General features: G+C 38.4%; 1 protein-coding gene across 1 annotated transcript in view; it reads left to right on the top strand.

Annotated features, from left to right (window-relative positions):
- The window catches only part of LOC126133935 (Down syndrome cell adhesion molecule-like protein Dscam2), a 367,718-nt gene that overhangs the window by 283,116 nt on the left and 65,264 nt on the right, over positions 1-19,338 (top strand). Inside the window, exons 25-27 of the mRNA XM_049915191.1 lie at positions 6,266-6,556; positions 12,516-12,660; positions 12,749-12,921. Of these exons, the coding sequence (XP_049771148.1) occupies positions 6,266-6,556; positions 12,516-12,660; positions 12,749-12,921 (609 nt within the window). The remainder of the gene's footprint in view (positions 1-6,265; positions 6,557-12,515; positions 12,661-12,748; positions 12,922-19,338) is intronic.

The raw sequence follows: 19,338 nt of genomic DNA, 5'->3' as shown, positions 1-19,338 counted from the left end.
GGGGAGCTGACTGACCAGCTTGAGATGTACATGACAGAATCAGCCTTTAGGAATGTCAAACAAGCCCAATGGTGGGTACGTATGGTGACCAACCTTGGAGCATTGGCAGGGTGCGCATGCAAGGACCCAAAAACAGTCTGCCCTAAAATATGTCCACACGAAATGCTCCATTATTAGACATGTGGTGGCCTCAATGCTAGAGTGCACAAGGTCATGGATAACAACAAATATCTTATGGTGCAAGACAGCCGGAATTAGGATGTGGGCCGTGCCTGGGGAAACGCTGCAAAGGACCAATAGGAAAGAACCTGGAATTTGGTGAGGCTTAATTTAGAGCTAGGTAGACTCACTGTGTAGTAACTGCTGTCTGTCATTATCTGTTTGTTGCTGGGCCACTAGTTTGTCGAAGACCCGAGGGAAAGAGATCGTACCAATTCGTGACATGTAGTCAGTGATGACATTGTCTGCACCATTGGTGTAATGGACATTGGTAGTGAACTGACATATTAAATCCAAGAGTCGGAAGTGTCAGGGAGGGAGGTCAGCTATGGGGTTTAAGCATTGCATCGGCCAAAGACTTGTGGTCCATATATACAGTGTGAGGCATTTAAAATTATTTGTCAGAATATTTGACAAAATACACATCAGATTAAACAAGTGGTAGTGAATGTTGTTCACCTCGAAGGGGGACATCCATTAACATAACACTCGATGCCTCTGCATCATCCCTGGGGGTGGAAGGGGGTGACTTTGAAATCTTAAATAGGAACCCCTATTTTTTACTGCAGATTTGGATTCTCCATGAAAAAATTTGTAACTTTTGTATGAAACATTTCTTTCATTTCATGATAGATGGCACTGTAATTGGAAAACATGGAAATGAGGTAACAATTGTTGCAAAACAGTACAATCTCAAACAAATACACATCCAATTAAGACAATTGAAGTACTTTTTTGATATTTTTAATAATGCTATCATGTGACACGTCCCACTATTGAATGAAGCACAGACCAAGATCATGCACTCAGTCAGCGGTCAGACTGTGCCTGTTACTTCAATGATTTGAACTGTACACATCTCGTCACAATTGCTCCATGAAGCTAATGATTGCAAGGAGGGTTGATATCAGTGCTACATACTTTGAGGCTCATAGAGATGTTGACAAAGCTTGTCAAAGGTATGCTACTCTGTCCCCTGACAGGAATGTTCATCTGCAACAACGTTTTGCAGTATTGTCCACCTGTTTATTGAACCAGGGATGTTAAACCTAGAGAAAGAGTCCATCTGTGGCCTGTGACAAACAAAAATAGCACAGTGAATGTTTTAGCTCTGGTTGCTGCAAATCCTCACATTAGTTTTTGGAAAATTGCATGAGGTTCAGGAATTTCATAAAGAAGTCTTCTGTGCATACTCCATGCACACAAATGGGATTCATTTCATTTATTGCCACATCAAGAACTGCATGGTGATGATTTTCACACCTGTCTGAATTTCTGCAGCTGGGTACAGGAACAACTGAAAGTCACTGGTAATTTCATTTCAAGATACTTTTCTCCAATGAATCAAATTTTACAAATAATAGTCAAGTGAATCAACATAACATGCACTATTGGACAGTGGAGAATCCCCATTGGATAAGGCAAGTTGAACACCAACAGCCATGGTGTGTTTACCTTTGGTGCCATATGTATTTACGCAGGTAATTGGCCCATACTTCATAGAAGGTAATCTGACTAGTCAAATGTACAGCAACATTGTGGATAATGTTTTACCCATACTAATGGATGATGTTACACTTCGAATGAGTCTGGATATGTGGTTTCAACATGATGCATGCCCAGTGCATCATTCATGACTAACTCAAGAAGAAGTTTTGAGTTGAAAGTATCCAGGTCAATGGATTGGACAAGGAGGTCTTCAGATGTGGCTTGAATGTTCACTCGATTTGACTTCTGCTGATTTTTGTCTGTGGGGATAGTTAAAATAGAGAGTTTACATGGATGTACCTACAACCCTCAAAGATATACAAGAGCAGATTCTCAATGAATGTGCAAACAGTAGAACAGAGGCACTAATACATGCCGCATTGTCATTCAGACTCAGAGTTGCAATGTGCATTAGAAACAATGGACAACATTTTGAACATTTACTGCACTGAAACACTTGTGAGAGACAAGGGGACTCACAGTAATCAAGCACCCCGAGATAGTTAGAGACAAGGGGACTCACAGTAATAAATCATCCCGAGATAGTGAAAGGCAAGGGGACTCACCAAAATCAAGCACCCCAAAGGGAACACATTGCCACTACATAAAGGTCATTGTTCCTGGGTAGTGCTAAATATAGATGAAGAATGCAGTGTAGGAGGTTAGACAGTGTCACATGATAGCATTTTCCCAAATATCAAGTAATGTACTTTGATTTTCCTAATCGGATGTGTATTTTTGTGATACATTAACTTTTTGCAACAATTGTCACTCCCTATTCATATGTTCTGATTATAGCACCATCTATCATGAAATGAAAGAAATGTTTCATACAAAAGATACACATTTTTTCATAGAGAATCCAAATCTGCAATAAAAAATAGGGTTCCTATTTATGATTTCAAAGTCACCCCGCCCCCCCCCCCCCCCCCCCCACTATCCCTCCCCTGTGGATGGTGCAGGGGGATGAGTGTTATCTAATGGATGTCCCTCTTCAAGGTGAACAATGTTTATTATCACTCTTTTTAATCAAATGTGTATTTCACCAAATAAGCTGGCAAAATGGTTTTAAATGCCTCACCCTGTATAATCACTGGCCTACCCTCGATGTCCTTGTGGAAATGTCAAAGTGCTTCATAAATGACAAAAAGTTCTTGGATGAAAGTGAACCATTACAACTGGGAAATGGACAATTTTCCTGAGAAGAAATGAAGTGGTTGTGCGGAACCCTCGACCTGCTGAAGAAACATGGCACCGATGGCAGTGTCATTCACATCCGCTGTGATTGATATTGGAGCATTGGAGACTGGGTGCATGAGAGTGACTTCGCTCATGAGTGCAGTTTTTAACATGCTGGACACTCACTGCATGTCGTCACACCATGGAACCTTGTGAAGTCCGGAAGTGTTCTTTCCCACAAATGCATCAGTCAGTACTGCTTGCAGGGACACATTGTGCGGGTTGTGTCATCAAATAGTTTATCATATGTAGTTTATCATATCATATGGCATAGATTGTGGTAAGTCTCAGGTAGAGGAAGGCCACAGATAAAGGCAACTTGTTCTGGGACGGATCCCTTCCGTGGAGACAGACTAGCCTAGGAATGTCACACAGGCAGCTCACAACTGTGATTTATCATCATTTATTGCAACCCAATTGTCAGTGAATATATTGAGGACAGATGTTATTCGTGCTCCTCAGAGTTATTTGACAAAATAAGAATATCATCTAGATATGGATAACAGTACGGGAGTAGTTCAAACAAATTTCAGGCTTGCAGCCAGTCGTCGTTCAATACTTCACATGATATTTAAACTGGGCGCCGGCCAGTCATCTTCAGGTGACCCATCACAGACAGTCTGCGATGGCTCACCTGAAGATGACTGGCAGGTGCCCAGTTGAAATATCGTGCGAAGTATTGAACAACGACTGGCTGCAAGCCCGAAATTTGTTTGAACAGTCAATTCGCAGGGAAAATTTTAAAATTCACATCAGTACAGGAGCAGCGTTTTTTAGGTCGTGCAGCATGTAGCAGTACTCATAGAGTCCAAAAGGCATGGGGATATCGTCCCTATGCATAGGGATCTGGTGGTGCGCTCTCCAACAATCTATCACACTGAATACCCATGTACCGTGGAGTTGTTGGGCAAAATCCTCTATGTGTGGTATGGGATAGTTATCTAAGATTGTCCATGTGTTCAGTTGTCAGTAGTCACTACACAAATGAAATGAACCATCCTTCTTAGGAACTAAGTGGATCAGTGAGGACCAATTACTGTTGGATGGGCTGACTATACCAGAGTGTAGCAGTTCTTGTAGCTTAGTTTTTGTGTGCTGCAAATTTGTGGCATTAAGGTGTTGAGCCTTGGGCATACTGGGAGGCTTCCAAAGTGCTCAGTCAGTGACAACTGCCATTCATAATCGCACCTGTCACCAACGGGATTCTCTGAGCAACAACAGTGATAAGGGCAGATGTAGGAGGACTCGTGAGACTAGAGGCTGGAATGTCACTGACCTGTGCGAGTAAGAATCACTGCAAGAGTGTCTGTGGCATCTGTACCACAACAATATTGGCATGGTCATACCCCCACAGTGTGGATGCTTCCTGTGCTTCCTTGAGTGTGCATGTCAGGTCAGCTGATGCAGCGCCGATCAGCTGTTGTAGTCATGTGCTCTCGATGTGAATGTTGGTGGTCTGATGGCACAGAGTTGTTAGGCAGGCCAGGGCGGCGGTGAGCTCTACAGTGAGGTGGGCACATTTGGTGTAGCAAAGACCCCTGGTATCCGGTTGCCAGTAGCATGGTGCAGGAGGCCTGCTGATTCAAGGTCTGTTGAGAGCCCAGAGTTGCTTAAGAAATCCATGCTGATAATGGGGCAGTCAACATCCATGATGCAGAATGTCCATGTGCAGCATAAGCCAGACAACAAGAAATGCAGTTGAAGTTTGGCCAAGCCATGGACATAATTTGCAGAGTTGTTGGCTGCCTGGAGTGATGCAGAAGATGGCAAGAGTGCAGACGAAGTTCTCAACTTGGGAACAACTCTGGCATTGCTACCCATGTTTACGAGGAGATATTGTATTGTTCAGCCAATCCAATAAATTGTTCTCTGAGTACATAAAAGAATGAACAACTTGTCTTGCTTATCAATTTTAAGTCCTACTAATGAGTCTGCTAGTAATCCTTCAAATCAAATATGTCATTGTTAATATGCCAAGAATTTTTAGAGTACTTATTTGGCTATATGTACAAGGGTGATTCACATGAAATCTTTAAAAGTGCTATAATATTTTTAATTGTAACAATGAGAAAAAAACTTATGTATCTTTTTTATGTAGTCTCCCTGACAATGAATGGGCTTACTCTACTGCTTCAGAAGTCAACAGATACCAGGATGAAAGAATCCTTTTGGTTATATGTGTAGCCAGCTGTGCACCATTGTTTTCACCTCCTTGTCACTTCTAAAATGCCTGCCTCCCATTATTTCTTTGATTGTGCCAGACAGATTAAAGTTACTAGCAATGGGGTCTGGTGAATAAGAAGCATCTACCAGACATTCAAATTTAATTTCTTGAATAGTCTCAACTGAATGCTGTCAGGCTTTGTCATACTATAGCAATACTCCTGAACTCAGAAGTCCCCATCGTTTACTCCTGACTGCAGGGTGAAGTTGATTTTTTGGTATACCTAAATAAGAAGTACTGGTTACTGTCACTCGTCTATCCATGTAATGCCCCAAAATTACTCCATTTTCATCCCAGAAGAGAGTGAGTGTCACTCTTCCAGCAGATGCCTGAGTATGGAGTTTTTTTGGTTGCAGATATGAGCCATGGCACAATTCCTTGCTTGACCTTTTCATTTCTGGTTGGTGATAGTGGACCCAAGTCACCGCTTATCTTGAAAATGCCTTAGTGGAGTGCAGTACAGTATGAATAATATCCTGCACTGAACCAATACTAATCTTCAAACTTGAGGCTATTTCGTTCATAGTTACATGTCTGTTCTCCATTACAAGCTCATTCACTAAATCTATGTTCTCGTCTGTCACTATGCTGTGATCCCGCCCTACGTTGGGGCATCCTCTAGAAAAGTTACACCACTTTTAAACTTCCTACACCACTTGTACACTTTCTGCAATGACAAACGCTGCAGTGCTATTCTGTAATGAATTTTGATGGTTTGACACTTTCGCTACACAAAAAACACATTGCAGGTTGCTACTCAATCGTGGTGCATGTAGACAGCAGAGTGCCCATTTTTTGTGGGCACTACTGCCTTCTCCTGCATTGTAGCATCACTCTGCAATCTGTTAGTCACTTTTTGAACCTCAAAAAACACTGCTGCCACCTACCAACTCCAACACACAACTTTTCAAAATTTTATGGAGCTTTTCAAGTTCCTCATTTGAATCACACCCACATATTTAAGCTACTCTACTTAGATTAGTGTTTGATGTTAGAGGTTATTACTTTTAAACCTTCCATCATTGTTCTTGTAATTTGGTTAGCACTCATTAGTGCAGGCTTTAAAAAATAATTAGAAACTATCTTGATTTTCAGAACCAGAGGTACCAAGCACCAACATTCTTCTGTCAGCAAATGCAACCTCCCTCTACTTGAATCTTCCATCCTGGCCTGATGGAGGATGTTCTATGTTGTACTTTGTCATTGAATATCGTGCCCTAGGAACAGAAAATGAGTGGATCTTGGTTGACAACAATTCACCACCGAAGACTTTCCTTGTTGGAGGCCTTCAACCTGCAACATGGTACCAGTTTAGAATTACAGCTCATAACAGTGCTGGTTCAACAAGAGTGCATTTCAATGTTGCAACAACAACAGTTACAGGTGGTAAGGTTAATATGTACAAACTTTTATAATTAGTATCATCTTTACTATTAGTTTATGTGCAAGAAAACTTATTTACATGAAATGTACACACTGAAAATGTAATTAGATAGCAAGATGGAAAATTCGGAGGTGATTCATAACAGATTTTCCTATTTTATGTCACTATCTTATACAGCTTTACAGTATAATTTTGTAAATAGGACACAGATAAATCCACTCTTACTGATATAAATTACAAACTGTCCAAAGCCTTGATTTTTTGTAACTTTAATAAATATAGATTCATAATAAAGATAGAATCAATGTTGTTGTTGTTGTGGTCTTCAGTTCAGAGACTGGTTTGATGCAGCACTCCATGCTACTCTATCCTGTGCAAGCTCCTTCATCTCCCAGTACCTACTGCAACCTACAGCCTTCTGAATCTGCTTAGTGTATTCATTTATTGGTCTCCCTTTACAATTTTTACCCTTCACACTGCCCTCCAATACTAAATTGGTGATCCCTTGATGCCTCAGAACATGTCCTACAAACCGATCCCTTCTTCTAGTCAAGTTGTGCCACATATTTCTCTTCTCCCCAATTCTATTCAGTACCTCCTCATTAGTTATGTGATCTACCCATCTAATCTTCAGCATTCTTCTGTAGCACCACATTTCAAAAGCTTCTATTCTCTTCTTGCCTAAACTATTTATTGTCCATGTTTCACTTCCATACATAGCTACACTCCATACAAATACTTTCAGAAATGACTTCCTGACACTTAAATCTATACTCGATGTTAACAAATTCCTCTTCTTCAGAAATGCTTTCCTTGCCATTGCCAGTCTACATTTTATATCCTCTCTACTTTGACCATCATTAGTTATTTTGCTCCCGAAATAGCAAAACTCATTTACTACTTCAAGTGTCTCATTTCCTAATCTAATTCCATCAGCATCACCCGAGTTAACTCGACTACATTCCATTATCCTCGTTTTGCTTTTGGTGATGTTCATCTTATATCCTCCTTTCAAGACATTGTCCATCCCATTCAACTGCTCTTCCAGGTCCTTTGCTGTCTCTGGCAGAATTACAGTGTCATCTACGAACCTCAAAGTTTTTATTTCTTCTCCGTGGATTTTAATTCCTACTCCAAATTTTTCTTTTGTTTCCTTTACTACTTGCTCAATATACAGATTGAATAACATCGGGCACAGGCTACAACTCTGTCTCACTCCCTTCCCAACCACTGCTTCCCTTTCATGCCCCTCGACTCCTGTAACTGCCATCTGGTTTTTGTACAAATTGTAAAGAGCCTTTTGCTCTCTGTATTTTACCCCTGCCACCTTCAGAATTTGAAAGAGAGTATTCCAGTCAACATTGTCAAAAGCTTTCTCTAAGTCTACAAATGCTAGAAACATAGGTTTGCCTTTCCTTAATCTATCTTCTAAGATAAGTCATAGGGTCAATATTGCCTCACATGTCCCAACATTTCTATGGAATCCAAACTGATCTTCCCAAAGGTGAGCTCTGACCAGTTTTTCCATTCGTCTGTAAAGAATTCGTGTTAGTATTTTGCAGCTGTGACTTATTAAACTTTACTTCGGTAATTTTCACATCTGTCAACACTTGCTTTCTTTGGGATTGGAATTATTTTATTCTTCTTGAAGTCTGAGGGTATTTCGCATGTCTCATACATCTTGCTCACCAGATGGTAGAGTTTTGTCAGGGCTGGCTCTCACAAGGCAGTCAGTAGTTCTAATGGAATGTTGTCTACTCCCGGCGTCTTGTTTCGACTTAGGTCTTTCAGTGCTCTGTCAAACTCTTCATACAGTATTGTATCTCCCATTTCATCTTCATCTACATTCCCTTCCATTTCCATAATATTGTCTTCAAGTACATTGCCCTTGTATAAACCCTCTATATACACCTTCTATCTTCCTGCTTTCCCTTCTTTGCTTAGAACTGGGTTTCCATCTGAGGTCTTGATATTTGTGCAAGTGGTTCCCTTTTCTCCAAAGGTCTCTTTAATTTTCCTGTAGGCAGTATCTATCTCACCCCTAGTGATATATGCCTCTACATCCTTACGTTTGTCCTGTAGCCATTCCTGCTTAGCCATTTTGCACTTCCTGTCAATCTCATTTTTGAGATGTTTGTATTCCTTTTTGCCTGCTTCATTTACTGCATTTTTATATTTTCTCCTTTCATCAATTAAATTCAATATATCTCCTGTTACCCAAGGATTTCTACTAGCCCTCTTCTTTTTACCTTCTTGATCCTCTGCTGCCTTCACTATTTCGTCTCTCGAAAGCTATGCATTTTTATTCTACAGTATTTCTCAACCCCATTCTTGTCAATCATTCCCTAATGCTCTCTCCGAAACTCTCTACAACCTCTGGTTCTGTCAGTTTACCCACTTTCACTCTGCAATGAAATGAACACTGTTGCTGGCAGATTATAACTGAGTGCTGAGCTATGACACAAGGACCTTTGCCTGGACAATGTTCTTGCCAATTAACCTATCCAGGTATGCTTCTTGGTTTACCTCATAAGGCAGTACATTAGCACCGTTCTCATGCTTTCTGAATCCCACACAAGCTATCCTTCATTCCTTGGTGAAGAAGTACTAAAGAAAGAGTGGGACAGTGAACATGCTTAGCTACAGACTGTGAATCATTCCTGATGAATATGAGGCTGAGCATATGTTACCATGAACTTTCCAAACATATTAAACCAACTGAGATCCCGTCTTTTGCTATTAGTGCTGTAACCAATTCAGTGGTCCAGGCACACACTTCATGACTTGTCAAAATCTTGTGTCACAATATAAATCAGATAGTCCTGTCTCTTAATTTTCAAAGGCAAGAATTTTTTAATCTCTTCATCCAACCTCAGATAGTAAATATTGTGTAGATGTTGTCCAAATGTGCATATAAATTTCATGTGAATTCATTACAAGGAAAATGGAGCATACAAACATGTACATAAATAATATACATAAGATAAACAAAGTTATCCATACATTGTAATAAAAATTTATATGCATATATAATTGTGTTGTTATAAATTCATAGTCTGTTCTTCATAAATATGTAATCTTGTTTTCCCTAAGCAGCAAATCCTTTTGTATACAACAGTGAGTCAGTGAAGTGTTTTTCTGATTACACACATTCTCTATCATAGTATGAATGAGGAAATTGTTCAATGGTCATAGTTACATTAGCACGCTTCATTTCTTATTAGAGAATGGAATTTCTTGTATTTAGTTACTGGAAATTGTTTTTACTTCACATAAAGGTCTTGTAGAGTAAATAGGACATCTCTTGATCTTTAAAGTAGCAATGTTTGTTATTCATAGTAAATCCAGTAATAGAATTTTTCCAATTAATCAATATATGTATTTATAGAAATTTATTTAGAGTAAAGCTTGTGTAAACAAGTCAGTAAACTCAGGTCATATTCTCTCTTAAACCACACACATAGAAACACGAAAAAGTGTAAATATACACAACCAAAGTGAGCCACTCTGAATCCAGCACTTCTGTGATTTCAAAAGAATTTACAAATGTTTTGAAATTGTTGACTTTGTGGTGGTAACAGATCACAGGGTATAACAAAATATAACTGTATCATCCAAAGCAGCACCTCCTCGAACATTGATTGAACTACAACTGACCATATACAACTACTCAGACTGACAATACTCAGATGCATCTGCCCTAAATTTACTGGATCCAGGAATACTCTACTTCTCTTCAATTTGATTGAACATTACATTCACACATGAAAGTAATTACCCAGAAACTGTAACAACATGAATGATCACCCATTATCCCAAATCAAACAGATTACAACTGATAAAATATCCTCTGAAACAAACTGAACAACTTGTGATGTGTTTCTACCTAACAATGCAATGGTGGACAATGCATAGAATGTGAAGTCCATCAGCAGAGCACAACAGTTCACATGAAATCAAATGCTAAACAGTACAGCATATAAATGCAGATAAACATTTGCAAAATATATGAACAAAGAAGTTTTGGCAATTAAATAATGCTGTATGGTAATTTTGACATTTTGTAGAATCACGTGGGATAATGTTTACAGCAGTCTGCATCACCTGCTGTAATAGTTGACCCGTTAGCCATCTGAGGGCAGAAATAAACAGCAAGGAGACTCAATGCAGTTTTTGTGCTTCTGCATGAATAATGCTGTATGTTACAAAAATTGTAGAGTGTACCAAGGTGACACAAAGTGTGCCATATGGTTTTATTCATGCACACAGTTCAATTCCAATAAGTGTATCTGCATGCAGCTATGAACATAAAACACACTTCTTTCTATTAGCGCATGATGTAACCTGCCATCATAATATTTGTTACACAGTCTTCAGATTTATGCTTTACAGTTGTGGTGCAGCACTTTTCACAGAACATTCATCCACACTATGAAAGTAAATGAAGTTGCTTGTCCTATAAATCATTAGTCCTTAATTTAAATTGAACAATAAGTGCCGTGTGCAGTTGTCTGTGCAATCACTTCGATTATGAAGCCATCTGCACATTTTACATTCTCATTTAAAGTTCTTCATGTTAGTGTATGACACAAAATGATGTCTGCTTGTGTCTGTATATGTGTGGATGGATATGTGTGTGTGTGCGAGTGTATACCTGTCCTTTTTTCCCCCTAAGGTAAGTCTTTCCGCTCCTGAGACTGGAATGACTCCTTACCCTCTCCCTTAAAACCCACATCCTTTCGTCTTTCCCTCTCCTTCCCTCTTTCCTGATGAGGCAACAGTTTGTTGCGAAAGCTTGAATTTTGTGTGTATGTTTGTGTTCGTTTGTGTGTCTGTCGACCTGCCAGCACTTTCATTTGGTAAGTCACATCATCTTTGTTTTTAGGTATATAACTATATTTTCTGTTTCATTCCACAGTCCATGGTATGCACTAAACAGTTTGTACTGTCTACAATTGTAAACAGTACCTTTACACCATGCACATAGCTTACCAGTCTGCATATCAAAGTCAAAACACTGTTCCAGCAAATGAGTTGATGCCTTTGCTTTTGACCTATTGATATACTTTTACATGACTCATTCACTTCACATAACACTTTCAAAGAGTCTGATTACATCGATTTACAGTTTTATATAAAATCAGAATTTCATATTACTTTGTCCACAGAAAATGAATTCAAATAACATGTTAAAGCATAAGAAAGTATACAGCAACAGAATAATTGAAAATGGCAGTCACATTCATAACAATAACATTACATAAACATAAACATAACTATACCAAGAATTAAATTTACAAAACTCATTCTGAAATAACATTTTCAATGTATGATACAAGTAAAGCAGGAAAGAAGTAAAATAATATATATAAAAAGAAAAAAAATGTATATCAGCATGTAGTGCTATCTTCACAACTTACTTGGCTTTTATATACAATTTTAAACATTTTTACGGGGCAAGAGATCCTAAGAAACCTAAGCAGTTTATTACATAAATGGCTCTGAGCACTATGGGACTTAACTTCTGAGGTCATCAGTCCCTTAGAACTTAGAACTACTTAAGCCTAACTAACCTAAGGACATCACACACACCCATGCCCGAGGCAGGATTCGAACCTGCAACCGTAGCGGTCGCGCGGTTCCAGGCCGTAGCACCTACAACCGCTCGGCCACCCCGGCCGGCAGTTTATTACAGATTCCACATGTTCCATTATCTTCCTTCGATACTGTTCTCCATGAGGTGCAATGATTGGAAGCCTGAGATTTCACTGCTTCAATTCTCTGTACATCCAACAGTGAAAACTGTAAGCAGAATATCAAGAATCTTTTGTATATGAATACCGCTACAAAAAATTCTCAGTGTCATATTTTACACTGTTGGTGTAGGACTAACATTGTTTTTCAGCAGTCTGATTTCTTCAGAATAAGATGGCAGCCACTAATTAATTTTGTGTTTAACAGCAACTGTTGCTCCAATGCGAGAAAGTCAGGTTCTGGCAAATGTGGTTCATTTTTATGAAGATCCATATGTAATGGTACCAACAGTGTGTGCTACAGTTTTGCTTCTGTCAAGTGGACTGCTTGCATATGTTGTAATACAAAAGAAGTAAGTTAATACTGGAAAAGAATAATAATATTTATGATGTGTTGTATTGATTAATTTGATCGCAGATATTTAAATTTCTGGCCTGCAGGCACTGCCAAGAGGATGGAGAGTACAAAGAAGATCAGTGCATACCTGAAAGTCCAAATACTTGCAAAGCAGCTGCTGAAATGGAGAACAAGAAAAACTTCCAGCAGATATATTTGTCATCACCTTCCAAAGCAAATGAACACCACAGTTCTAAACAAATAGATACAGTTTCTGGTGAGAAGAGGTTTTCTTTAAGTACTGTGCAAGCTTTCTTTAAAATTTGTCACAGTTTTGCCTGTTTAGGAAGTGTAACATTTTATACTAGCAAGTGTCTGACACAGTGAGAGAAATGAGTAAAGAAATATATTTAAGTTATTGTTGATTGAATTAAAATACTTGTCACTAAATACAGGTGTTGAGTATGCAGAAAAAGACCAAATAAACAAGAGACGAAGTAAAAGGAACTAGTTGTTGTGGATTTTAAAGTCATAAATATTGCTTATATACAAAATATCTAACAATACAGAATACAATTAGTTTTTGCACTGACCATGCAACCCACAATGTCCACCAATTTCTTTGTACGCCTTGACACAGTCCTACCTTCAGTATCATAAGATATGAGATATAATAGACAACATTTATGGAAAGAGCATTTTTCCATGCTGTGGGAATTTAATATACATATCAAGTAATCCAGAGCAAAATTTATGTCTTTCATTCTTGTCTTCATCATTCAGTTCTTAGAAAATTGACATAAAAACATTAATTACAGATCTCTTAGCAGAAATGTAAGCATGACAGCTTTTAAGATTCAAATTTAAATTCAGAATTTGTGTTGTAAGCTTTTAGCAAACATTCTACATCTAGATCTACATACATACTCTGCAAGTCACTGTATGGTTGTGGTGGAGTGTGTGCTGTACCACTACTAGTCATTTTTCTTCTGTTCCACTCACAAATCAAGCGTTACTACCTATATGTCCCAATATGAACCTTAATGTATTGTCTCTTAGTGGTCCTTACGCTCAATGTATTTTGGCAGCAGTGGAATTGTTCTGCAGTCAGCTTCAAAAGCCAGTTCTTTAAATTTTCTCAATAGTTTTCCTTGAAAAGAATTTCACTTTCTCTGTAGGGATTTCCATTTGAGTTCTTAAAGCACCTCCATAATACTTGTGTGTTGTTCAAACCTACTGTCTCTGAACTGCTTTAATGTGTTCCTTTTATCTGACCTGGTACAGATCCCAGACTCTCAAGCAGTACTCAAGAATAGGTTGCACTAGTGTTCTAGATGCAGTCTCCTTTAGAGATGAAGCACACTCCCCAATATTCTTATTATAAACCAAACCTGACTTTTCGCCTTCCCTACCACAATCCTCATATGCTCGTTCCATTTCATATTGTTTTGTAACATTATGCCCAGATATTTAAATGATTTGATTGCATCAAGCAGGTCATTGCTAATGCTATATCTAATCATTACAGGTTGTTTTTCCTACTCATCTGCATTAACTTACATTTTTCTATATTTACAGCTAGCTGCCGCTCATCACACCAATTAGTAATTTCTTCTAACTCATCTTGTATCCTCCTACAGTAACTTAGCTTTGACACATTTCTTTACACCACAGCATTATCAGCAAAAAACCACAGATTGTTACCAATCTGGTCCACCAGATAAATTTATGTACATAATAAATAATAGTGGTCCTATCACACTTCCATGGGGGACTCCTGACAATACCCTCATATCTGAGGAACACTTACCATTGAGGGCAATGTACTGGGTTCTACTGCTTGCAAAGGGTCACTCACATATGTTGACACCTATTCCACATGTTTGTATCTTTGTTAACAGCTATCAGTGGGGCATTGTATCAAATGCTTTCTGGAAATCTAGAAATATAGAATCAGCTTCTTGCCCTTCAACCATAGTTAGCAGCATCACTGCTGCGTATATTGATATGCGTCTTCAGTTTATTATTCAGAGTGCACCCTGTTCTTCAGAAGAGCTTCTATTTGAAAAATCCTTCTAATTTATGGAAGAGAATGTTGTTGAAAGTGGCCAAGACATCCTATTGCATAACTTGCATGCTCTTTCCTGTATGTCATCATTAATACTATTACATTTTTGTAACAAAACATTCTGTAACGCTATAGGATATTAGCAATCTGCCATGGAAACATGTAAAATGTTATGAATACGCATGTATTGTAAAAATATCACATATTTTTCAGTGTAAATGCAATAAGAACGGCAGTTTTCTCGTGTCCTTTCTTTTCTATAACCATGTAAGTTCCATAAAGCATATGGCATCTTTTCTTCCCACCACCTGTGATAACTGGAGAAGAATTTGACAATCTTCCTGGAATCTCCAAGGTCACCTGCACAATGAATGCATCAGCTACTGATTTGGCCTGTTACTGTGAACCTTATAATCTTATTTTTCCTTTTTCTTTACTGTTGTTTTCCTGTACCATTTCTTCATGCTGGAGTGCCTACAGGAACTGCTTGGTGTTCCTACTTGGTGAGCAGTGATCAACCCTCTTACACCTGTAATCTTGCATCCTGGATTTTCATTTATTACATCATTTAAATACCTAGTGGTAAAACTAGAAAGACAGCCATGTGAAATCCGTAGTAGGAAAGGAAATGAAACACTTATACTTGTCACTAGGATTATACATACAAACACTAGAGTTACCTATTCCAGAATACTGATCATATGTCTGGGGTCCGTACAAAGATGACTGACTTCAGACACCTAAGCAATTAAGATATGTTCAACTAGGATTTTAACATATTGGTACAGAATATGTAAAAGTGCAGTAGAGATTCTTACAGGGCTGAACTAGAGTACTTTCACGAAAAGGTGACGTTTTCACGAAACCATGAGAACAGTTATTCAAGGTAGACTGTGCACCAATTCTTCTGCCACTATAGTATATTTTAAATAAACACAATGAGAAAAAGTTTACGGAAATTATGGAGCACTTAGAGCAATGCATACAATAATTTTTCCTTTCACTCCGTGTATGAATGCAGTATGTCAAAGTGTGGGGAACATTATTATGAAGTACCTTCTCCCTTTCACTGTATGTATATGGGGTGTTCCTCCATCATCAGACTCATTTTCTCTAGCATTTCAGAAGACATTTACAATTTCATTTTCGCAGTTTGTAGCTGGAGTCAGCCCAAGCAAATACTGCTCACCATGTCTTTCATGTGACGTCCACTGTTGACAGAAAGCATTGATTTGTTTCTTGTTACAAACAAAATTATTTTTAAAGCAGAGTTTTACATCCCCATTCAACAAGAAGTTCCCAAATTAGTCTAGTGTGATAATTATTTTATCATTGTGTATTAACAGAGACAGTGAAACGAGAAGAATAACCAGTACTGTAGCAGCGACAGCATCTCCCTCGCCGTGCTGACTGCTACATGAAAACTAGGATGTTGTGTGCAACATTGGCTCAATTTCAGATAGTGTAGTTCATGACATAAGTTCATGCTTGTAGACAATAAACTAGTGTTAGATCACAGTAAGACTCAGTTTTTACAGTTTCTAACACACAGTTCAACAAAACCCGACATTTTAATTTCACAGAATGGGTATATGACTACTGAAACTGAACAGTTCAAATTTTTAGGTGTTTAGATAGTAAACTATCATGTAAAGCTCACATTCAGTGTCTTATTCAAAGCCTTAATGCTGCCACTTTTACAATTCCAACGGTATCTGAAGTAAGTGATCATTTGATATGAAAGTTAATCTACTTTGCTTATTTTCATTCGCTTATGTCGTATGGTATTGTATTTTGGGGTAACTTGTCCCATTCTAAAAGGATATTTTTGGCTCAGAAATGGGTGGTTCAGGCAATAAGTAATGTAAGTTCACGAACCTCTTGTTCACCCCTATTCACTAGTCTGGGTATTTTGACATTGGCCTCTCAATATATATATTCTTTATTGTCATTTCTTGTTAACAATACCAGCTTATTCCCACAAATAAGCAGCTTTCACTCAGTTAATACTTGACAGAATTCCAACCTGCATTTGGATCCAACTGCCCTAACTCTTGTGCAGAAAAGTGTGCTGTATACTGCTGCATCCATTTTCAATAAGCTACCTCAAGAATTCAAAAATCTTAGCCGTAGTCCATGTGCTTTCAAATTGAAACTGATGGGTTTCCTCATGGGTCACTCCTTTGAGGAGTTCCCTGAAAAATTAAGCTGTTTCTTATGTTATATTGTTGATCACATGAACTTAAACTTATGGCCTGACTCCTTTGGGTTTATAAACATTTTATTTTTATCTGTTATTAGTGTTATGTTGTAATTTCATGTACTGACACATTCCATGACCTTGTAGATTTGCTCCTCAATTTGGTCCTACAGAACTTGATCTTTAAATAAATAAATAAGCATGTTACTGAACTTCTCAAGAAATTAACTTCAACTGCTTTTGCTCTTCATATAATTGCTAATCTTGGAAACAAACATACCACCTTCCCGAGATGTTTTGCATATTGCCACTTAATAATGTTGTATGGAATATTTTTTCTGGGGAAACTCATCACATACAAAGAAATTATTTTTTTCACAAAAGTAAGCAGTAAGAATGATCAGTGGTGTTCATCTACAGATGTCATATAGGTACCTTGATCTAGGTACTTAAACTGTGTCATCACAATACATATTTTCACTAATGAAATTCATCATAAACAATCCATCACAATTTGAGAAGAACAGTTATACATACCTGCAATACTAGAGGAAAAAATGACATTTATTACCCACTGTTAAAGCTGTCAGTGGCTCAGAGAGGAGTTCAGTATGCAGCAATACAATTTTCTGATCATTTGCTGAATAACATAAAATGTCTGGCAGGCAGCAAAGCAAGTTTTAAATCTAATTTCATATCATTTATCCTGCACAACTTCTTCTTTTCCATTGATTAATTTTTACTTCAAACCTGGTAACCAGTAAAAAACCTGGTTTTAGGTGTAGTCGTATGAGCAAGAATAAAATGTTAATGTGTTCATTAATGTTAACTGTAATCACATAGACGTACACGGTGTGATCAAAAGTATCCAGACACCAGGCTGAAAGTGACTTATAAGTTTGTGGAGCCCTCCATCAGTAACGCTGGAATTCAATATGATATTGGCCCACTCTTAGCCTTGATGACAGCCTACACTCTCGCAGGCATATGTTCAATTAGGTGTTGGAAGGTTTTTTGGGGAATGGCAGCCCATTCTTCATGGAGTGCTGCACTGAGGTGAGGTATTGACGTTGGTCGTTGAGGCCTAGAACAAAGTCGGCATTCCAAAACATCCCAAAGGTGTTCTATAGGATTCAGGTCAAGACTCTGCTTGCCAGTCCATTACAGGGATGTTATTGACATGTAACCACTCTGCCACAGGCTGTGCATTATGAACAGGTGCTCAATTGTGTTGAAAGATGCAGTTGCCATCCCCCAATTGCTCTTCAACAGTAGGAAGCAAGAGGGTGCTTAAAACAGCAATGTAGGCCTGTGCTGTGATAGTGCCATGCAAAATAACAAGGGGTACAAGCCCCCTCCATGAAAAACATGGCCACACCATAACAACACCGCTTCCAAATTCAGGGTGTATACAACCCGAGACATCTGGGAAAAACACGGGAATTCTTTCATCCGGAAGGAAACTGGGAAAAGCCTGGGAATTTTTTGCAATTCCGGGAATTTTTCATTGTTTTAGCTTTGAATAAATTTTTGTGATTTTGACTGGTAAGAATTGATTCTCTATCAAAGAATGTTACTGTATCCTGCTACTGGAGAATAATACTGCAGCAATAAAATATAAACGAGAGGGGAAAAAAAAATTTTAGTGGCAAAGGGAATGCGCCATTTACAACAACAAAACACCATGCACGCAAGCGTTTGCAAATATCAAAAATATGTCAAAGGCCATAGGGCAAAGACTGTGTAATTCTTCATAACAATAAACTGCTTGCTACGAGTGTGACCTTACAAATGTTCACATTAGGTTTGTTTGACCAGTTGCGAGCAGGCTCATGCGGATGCACAGTTGACTCGCATATGAGCAGTACCATCTCCTGCTTCCTACTACATGGAGTGTGGCTGTTACCTGTATCGGCAGTAGCAGCAAGCAGCCAGATGCAAATGAGAAAAATTATTCTCGCATGCCTTAACTGCCAGATTCGCGCATGAGCAGAGTTGTCTGAGTTGTAGTGGGGAGGGGGTTAGTCTCCACGTGACTCGTGTTTGCATTAAGTGATTTCGCTGCTTCTCTTCATTTACAGCTCCCATGTCAAATGAAAACAAAATGGTTTTCTGTGGCCAGAACTATCAAGTGAATTAAAATACATTCACATAATTACAGAGGGCAAAAGTATATTATTAGTTTCATTTTTCTGATTTTATTGAATTTCTAAGATATTAGCAGTCAAGCAGTTATTGCCTTGCAAACCAGTGAAGTTATTTTTGCAAGTTTGCTAAAGAAATTTGGCTTTATTAAGGCAATCATTTTATTTGAAGCGAAGTGTTTCATTCCACAGTATTGGCTAGTTCCAACTGTTTGCTGAATTTCAAGCGCATGTTATCATCTTCTGCCGCGATGGCATTATGCCATAATAAAGAACCAAAAA

Source organism: Schistocerca cancellata, chromosome 1 (assembly GCF_023864275.1).
Source record: "Schistocerca cancellata isolate TAMUIC-IGC-003103 chromosome 1, iqSchCanc2.1, whole genome shotgun sequence".
Classification (NCBI taxonomy): Eukaryota; Metazoa; Arthropoda; class Insecta; order Orthoptera; family Acrididae; genus Schistocerca; species Schistocerca cancellata.
Note: the sequence above shows the minus strand (reverse complement) of the source record. Positions and strands in the feature narration are given on the sequence as shown.